Source organism: Engystomops pustulosus, chromosome 6 (assembly GCF_040894005.1).
Source record: "Engystomops pustulosus chromosome 6, aEngPut4.maternal, whole genome shotgun sequence".
In the NCBI taxonomy this organism is placed as follows: domain Eukaryota; kingdom Metazoa; phylum Chordata; class Amphibia; order Anura; family Leptodactylidae; genus Engystomops; species Engystomops pustulosus.
This window is the reverse complement of record NC_092416.1, coordinates 182,784,557-182,792,311: the sequence shown is the minus strand read 5'-3', so window position 1 is coordinate 182,792,311 and position 7,755 is coordinate 182,784,557. Positions and strand designations below refer to the sequence as shown.

General features: G+C 42.7%; 1 protein-coding gene and 1 long non-coding RNA gene across 2 annotated transcripts in view; both read right to left on the bottom strand.

Annotated features, from left to right (window-relative positions):
* Positions 1-3,720: 3,720 nt before the first annotated feature.
* LOC140066006 (uncharacterized) overlaps positions 3,721-7,755 on the bottom strand; it is a 57,380-nt gene continuing 53,345 nt past the window's right edge. Inside the window, exons 16-18 of the mRNA XM_072113571.1 lie at positions 6,170-6,262; positions 5,983-6,085; positions 3,721-5,199 (exon numbers count right to left, since the gene is read on the bottom strand). Coding sequence (XP_071969672.1) covers positions 4,211-5,199; positions 5,983-6,085; positions 6,170-6,262 — 1,185 coding nt within the window. The 3' untranslated portion in view covers positions 3,721-4,210. The remainder of the gene's footprint in view (positions 5,200-5,982; positions 6,086-6,169; positions 6,263-7,755) is intronic.
* LOC140065442 (uncharacterized) lies at positions 6,630-7,586 on the bottom strand. Its single transcript, XR_011847906.1, has 3 exons — positions 7,481-7,586; positions 6,864-6,983; positions 6,630-6,737 (listed from the first exon to the last, which is right to left on the bottom strand). It is a non-coding gene; the product is annotated as an uncharacterized lncRNA (long non-coding RNA).

Below are 7,755 nucleotides of genomic sequence, written 5' to 3'. Positions count from 1 at the left end.
GCTGCGTGTGTGTATAATGTGTGTATAGCGGAGCTGTGTGTGTGTATAATGTGTGTATAGCAGAGCTGTGTGTGTATAATGTGTGTATAGCGGAGCTGTGTGTGTGTATAATGTGTGTATAGCGGAGCTGTGTGTGTGTATAATGTGTGTATAGCGGAGCTGTGTGTGTATAATGTGTGTATAGCGGAGCTGTGTGTGTGTATAATGTGTGTATAGCAGAGCTGTGTGTGTGTATAATGTGTGTATAGCGGAGCTGTGTGTGTGTATAATGTGTGTATAGCAGAGCTGTGTGTGTGTATAATGTGTGTATAGCGGAGCTGTGTGTGTGTATAATGTGTGTATAGCGGAGCTGTGTGTGTATAATGTGTGTATAGCGGAGCTGTGTGTGTGTATAATGTGTGTATAGCGGAGCTGTGTGTGTGTATAATGTGTGTATAGCGGAGCTGTGTGTGTATAATGTGTGTATAGCGGAGCTGTGTGTATAATGTGTGTATAGCGGAGCTGTGTGTGTATAATGTGTGTATAGCGGAGCTGTGTGTGTATAATGTGTGTATAGCGGAGCTGTGTGTGTGTATAATGTGTGTATAGCGGAGCTGTGTGTGTGTATAGCGGAGCTGTGTGTGTATAATGTGTGTATAGCGGAGCTGTGTGTGTGTATAATGTGTGTATAGCGGAGCTGTGTGTGTGTATAATGTGTGTATAGCGGAGCTGTGTGTGTATAATGTGTGTATAGCGGAGCTGTGTGTATAATGTGTGTATAGAGGAGCTGTGTGTGTATAATGTGTGTATAGCGGAGCTGTGTGTGTGTATAATGTGTGTATAGCGGAGCTGTGTGTGTGTGTGTATAATATGTGTATAGCGGAGCTGTGTGTATGTGTGTATAGCAGTGCTGTGTGTGTGTATAATATGTGTATAGCGGGGCTGTGTGGAGGGTTTACCATGATTGCAGACAGGGGCCGGACAGGAGGGGGGGCCCAGAGTCACAGAATGGAGACGTCTCTATATAGTGCGGTGTATAGGAGACAGGACTAGTGTTGCAGAACGTTTGATTTCGTTCAGAGGAACTCTTTTAGTAGATGTGTCAGGTGTCCACAGGAAAAAATGTCATTGGAGAAATCCCTGTCATGCAGGATGTAAAGTAGAGAGAGCAGCAAGAACTAGAGAAACTGAAAAGGAAAACTGTCCCTTACTCTATGACTAGGCTAGTCCCGGGCCTGCGGGTGATGGTCAGCTTCCCCGGGCTAGCTCCGGACCTGACAACTTCTCTCTCTCTCTGAACACGAAGACCTATCCAGAAAATAGGGAAAAAACTAAAGGATACTAGGGTCTAAATTTGGGCCCCCTAACGAAAATAAAACTTGATGAACTAGCGATCCCAGCATTCACTCAAACAAACATTGGAGACTGAATACAGGAAGGAGGGCAATAGGCAGGACAGGAATAACAGGTAACAACCAGAGCAGGTCCACAAGGCACCAACAACTACAACACAGACAAAGGGGAAGAGACAGCAAAGTGGTGAGTGCATACAGGAGAACAGACAGGAAAGTGGTGAGTGACTACAAGAGAACAGACAGGAAAGTGGTGAGTGCATACAGGAGAACAGACAGGAAAGTGGTGTGTGCATACAGGAGAACAGACAGGAAAGTGGTGAGTGCATACAGGAGAACAGACAGGAAAGTGGTGAGTGCATACAGGAGAACAGACAGGAAAGTAGTGAGTGACTACAGGAGAACAGACAGGAAAGTGGTGAGTGCATACAGGAGAACAGACAGGAAAGTGGTGAGTGCATACAGGAGAACAGACAGGAAAGTGGTGAGTGCATACAGGAGAACAGACAGGAAAGTGGTGAGCGACTACAAGAGAACAGACAGGAAAGTGGTGAGTGCATACAGGAGAACAGACAGGAAAGTGGTGAGTGCATACAGGAGAACAGACAGGAAAGTGGTGAGTGCATACAGGAGAACAGACAGGAAAGTAGTGAGTGACTACAGGAGAACAGACAGGAAAGTGGTGAGTGCATACAGGAGAACAGACAGGAAAGTGGTGAGTGCATACAGGAGAACAGACAGGAAAGTGGTGAGTGCATACAGGAGAACAGACAGGAAAGTGGTGAGCGACTACAAGAGAACAGACAGGAAAGTGGTGAGTGCATACAGGAGAACAGACAGGAAAGTGGTGAGTGCATACAGGAGAACAGACAGGAAAGTGGTGAGTGCATACAGGAGAACAGACAGGAAAGTGGTGAGTGCACACAGGAGAACAGACAGGAAAGTGGTGAGTGCACACAGGAGAACAGACAGGAAAGTGGTGAGTGACTACAAGAGAACAGACAGGAAAGTGGTGAGTGCATACAGGAGAACAGACAGGAAAGTAGTGAGTGCATACAGGAGAACAGACAGGAAAGTGGTGAGTGCATACAGGAGAACAGACAGGAAAGTGGTGAGTGCATACAGGAGAACAGACAGGAAAGTGGTGAGTGCATACAGGAGAACAGACAGGAAAGTGGTGAGTGCATACAGGAGAACAGACAGGAAAGTGGTGAGTGCATACAGGAGAACAGACAAACTTCATAATCTCTCACCACAGACAAATTAGTAGGAAGTATAGATGTTCCAACAGAACAGAGCCAGGGATACGCTGGAGATACAACAATACCTAGAAAATACTGAATAACAAAACCAGCTTTAACCCTTTATCACCGGCGCTTGTTTTCAGCTTAATGACCAGATGCGATTTTTAGAATCTGACATGTGTCACGATATTTGGTTATAACTTCGGAACGCTTTAACATATCCAGGTGATTTTGAGATTGTACTTCATGTTACTTGTTAAATTTAAGTAATAAGTTTTGCGTTTTGTTCTGAAAAAAAAAAAAAATTAGAAAAAGTTCTGAATAATTCTTCATTTTCAAAGGTCGAAAGGTTCTGCTTTCCGGGCAGATAGTTAAAATACTCCAAAAAGCTTGATAATTAACAATTCCGGAATATCTGTTTTATGCTAAAATGATATTTTATCCGTCCTCTCCTTTTTCCAGAGTGTTATGAGGCTTAAAATTTTAGATGCAATTTTTAAAATTTTCATGAAAATCGACAAAATTCACATTTTGAGGCACAAATCAGCTTTCAAGTGACTTAGAAAGGCCTAAATAATAGTAAAACCCCATAAATTACCCCACTATAGAAACTACGACTATCAATTTAAAGAGTTTGTATGTTCTCTCTGTGTTTGTGTGGGTTTCCTCTGGGTCCTACGGTTTCCTCCCACACTCCAAAACATACTGGTAGGTGATTAGACTGTGAGCTCCATTGGGGACAGGGACTGATGTGTCAAGCTCTGTGCAGCGCTGCGTAATCTGTGTGCGCTATATAAATAAAGGAATTATTATTAACATATGTAAAACAGCTTCTATTAACACGGGCTAAAACAAAATAGAAGTGCGATTTAGAAACTTTTGAAATAAAGTACGGTACAGTCCTCAAAATGGTAGCATTGAAAACGTCATCTCATCTCGCAAACAATGACACCACACACAGTTCTGTACAAATATCGGCTGCAGGTATTTGAAGAGAGGGCTCATATTGCAGAAAACACACACCGGTAACACCCGAGACCGGTGTTAGCTTTGCCGGCACGTCGGCCGGCCGGAAGCTGTTCACACCTTCCTGCCTCTGTAAACAAACAGACACCGAAGAGACGGCGATTCTGGACACCAGGAGGGACCACAGAGGTAAGTACAACTTTATTTTCTTTTAAGCGGCCCCTCCGCCGCCCCACATATGTAATTTTCGTAGGGTCTTGGGCAACCCCTTTAAAAAAAATAAAACTGAAATCTCTTATACTGATAAAGATTCATTAGTTATTTGAGAATAGAGCAGGATATATACAGTACAGATATATAAAAATATATATGACTACATATCCAGGCAGTGTACGACTAGTCAGAGCCTCCTGAACGACAGTCGTCACGTGTTAAAGTCACTGGGAGACAACAGCAACGACCAAGGGAGGCCCCAGCGAGCTGTCAAAACATCAAACAAAATGAACTCTTCCCACAATGAAAAGTTGTGAAAGTGAAAGTTGTGTTATGTGGGTGAAATATTTTGTAGATTAGGAACGTGAGCATGACCTCGTCTGTTTGTCTACTGTATGTGTCCCAACAGGTTCAGTAGACAAAATATTTTTTAAATTATGGCCATGAAAGGGGCGTTTACCTTGTGTGAATTTTCTGATGTTTATGAAGAGTTGACTTCTGATTAAAACATTCTCCACATTGTAAGCATGAAAATGGCTTCTCCCCTGTGTGAGTTCTCTGATGTCTAACAAGACTTGAATATTTGCTCCAACATTTCCCACATTCTGAACATGTATATGAGGTCTCCCCTGTGTGACTTCTCTCATGTATAAGAAGATTTGATTTCTGATTAAAACATTTCCCACATTCTGAACAGGAGAATGGCTTCGCCCCTGTGTGAATTGTCTGATGTCGAACAAGACTTGAATATTTGCTACAACATTTCCCACATTCTGAACATGAAAATGGCTTTTCCCCTGTGTGAGTTCTCTGATGTATAACAAGATCTGATTTCTGATGAAAACATTTCCCGCAATCTGAACAAGAAAACGGCTTTTCCCCCGTGTGAATTCTTTGATGTCGAACAAGATGTGATTTCTGATGAAAACTTTTTCCACATTCTGAACATGAAAATGGTTTGTCCCCTGTGTGAATTCTTCGATGAGTAGCAAGACTACATTTTTGAGTAAAACATTTCCCACATTCTGAGCATGAAAATGGCTTCTCCCCTGTGTGTATTCTCTGATGCAGAACAAGATCTCCTTTTTGAGCAAAACATTTCCCACATTCTGAACATAAAAATGGCTTCTCCCCAGTGTGAATTCTCCAATGTTTAAAAAGATTAGATTTTTGAGTAAAACATATCCCACATTCCGAACATGAAAATGGCTTTTCTCCTCTCTGAATTCTTCGTTGTTCAGCATTTCTTCTGTAAATTTTTTTTTGCTTCGCAGACTTTGATGAATCAGAAACTGGGCCATATAATGCAGGCGCAGATGATGGTTCTTTGCTGTAAACGTCTGAGAATGGATCTTGCTCTTCATGTGCATTTCGAGTGACCTTATAATTGGCTGCTTTAAAATCTGAAGATATCAGTAGTCGCTCTGAGCTCCTCGTGCAGTCATCTGATGAGAGTAAACATTGATTTGCAAATTTGGGCATAAAAATTGAAATGTAAACATAACATTTAATTACTTTAAATCAAGTGATACTTGTTTTTATGATTATGGGAGATCTTTGATTTGCTAATATTTAATTAGAATCTTAGCAAACACAGCGATGAGGCAGCACTCCGTTCAGTGAAAAAATCTTGTGTTTTATTCCACCATAGTAGCAATACAACGTTTCACCTTATCAATAAAGGCATTTTCAAATACTTGAAAATGCCTTTATTGATAAGGTGAAACGTTGTATTGCTACTATGGTGGAATAAAACACAAGATTTTTTCACTGAACGGAGTGCTGCCTCATCGCTGTGTTTGCTATCGTGGTGGGTTCGGTCCGAGCCCGTTGGGAGGATTTCTGCACCCGATTTTGCCCCGTGCACGGTGCTGCTCCATACTGGAATTTTGTCTAATTAGAATCTTAGTCGTTTCCTCTGAGGCCCTGGTGAGCAATACACCTTACCCTAAAAAAACACCCTGATAAATCCAGCAGGTGGCCACACTGCACCAGCGAAGCAGTTCTACCTCAGGTCCGGCCTGGCATAGAACTGCCCGACAGATGCAAGGCAGGAATGCCCCTCGCCCACCCACTTGGCTCCCAGAAGCGGTCCCTTCCTGCATGAGTTGGAGTGGAGTTCGCAAAAAGGGGGAAATATTTCAGGGCTTTTATGAAAGCTTTTAAACAGGTGGGAACCCTAATAAATCTCCATAAGTCTCCATGTTCTGTCTTGTGTTACTACTCACCTGGGCAGTTACCTGTAGGAATCTCCTCCTTACATCGCTCATCGCCCCTCACATATGTCTCTGGAGCAGGAATATTCTTCACATCTTCACCCTGATACACAAACTGAGGAACAAAATATGCCTATTACTCATCGGATGGAGGAGTAGTTAGTATATGGACAAACGACTTTATGTTATCACCATCTACCTGATGATCATGTGGGACATATTTCTCCTCTGAACAATCCTGTGGTAGAAGAAGAGGACTGGGACATCTCTCCGGTGATGTTCTCTTACTGGATCTACCTGTAGGAAACACATCCAGAGACTGAATCCCTTCTTTCCATACAGATAATGAAAGGACGTGTGGATTTAGTCCTGTCTATTACCTGCTGATGTGAGGGGCTGGTGGTCCTCCATCATGACGTCCTTGTACACATCTTTGTGTCCTTCTAAATACTCCCACTCCTCCATGGAGAAATAGACAGCCACATCCTGACACCTTATAGGAACCTGACACACACAATGATCCCGTCATCACCCAGATCCCTTCATAGCGTTACTGTATAATGTCCCAGCATTCCCAGCAGTGTCACCTCTCCAGTCAGCAGCTCCATCATCTTGTGGGTGACTTCTAGGATCTTCTGCTCATTGATGTCATCATGTATCAGGGGGTGAGGTGGAGGAGCCGGGATTGGGCTCAGGGTTCTCTCCCGTCCTTCATACACAGGGGCCTGACAGCGCCCACTAGAGGTCTTCTTCACTACTGTGTAATCCTGGTTATGGAGAGACACATTGATAAATCTCCCTCCATACATTTCCAGAATCTCTCACCTCTCCAGTCCTATCATCTGTTATTCCCATAGATAATGATGTCATGTGACCTCATCACAATCTCTCACCTCTCCAGTAATATAGAAGAGAATCTCTAGGGTGAGCTGGAACATTCTCTCCGCCATATTGATTTTATCAGTCTCCATCCTTGAGGCTTCGGTCAAAAAATTCTACTATAATGTAGGAACCTGAATGAAGAGAAGTTAGGACAAATCATATCAGGAATTGGAGACAACTTTGATTGTGAACCATTAACCCCGGAGATGTCATGGTGAGATGTGACCACTGCATTACTAGCACAGCATTTCGGAACTTTATCAGACAATAACAGAGGTGTAACAGAAGGTAATAGATGGTCCAATAGCGGATCTTGTGGCATTAACACTGTACTGTACTTAGAAAACCCATAAAAAACATTTTAAAATGTGACACCCCCCAAAAAAAATAAAAACTAAAAGTAAATCAGAAAGTCAATCGCCAAATGGATGAATGTTGTTGAAGATTTTCGTGATAATTTGAGATCTCTGTGAGGGGAATATGTAATTTTTCCCAAAAAGTCATTAATAAGACAAATAAAAAAATGAAGAAACAGAATTTGTTTGTACCAATCACACCACATTCTGAAGTATAAGAATAAATTAATAAAATAAGAGCAACACAAACATACAGGACACAAAAAACTTACAGCAGGTGAAATGCAGCAAAGAAAATAGCGGAACCCAGAACCATAATAAAAGACCGAAAAGCTTCTGAGAAATACACCCTCACCTCCTCCTGCACAGCCGCCTCCACATACAGGACCTGTGATGATGTCATAGTCATGTGACCAGCCCCTTGTGTGGGAGGAGTCATGGGGTCACATGACCAGGTCTGACAGGATTCTCTGCTCAGAGGCTTCAGCATTACCTCAGGAGAGTCTGCGGCAGTGCTGTGTGTGTATAATGTGTGTATAGCGGAGCT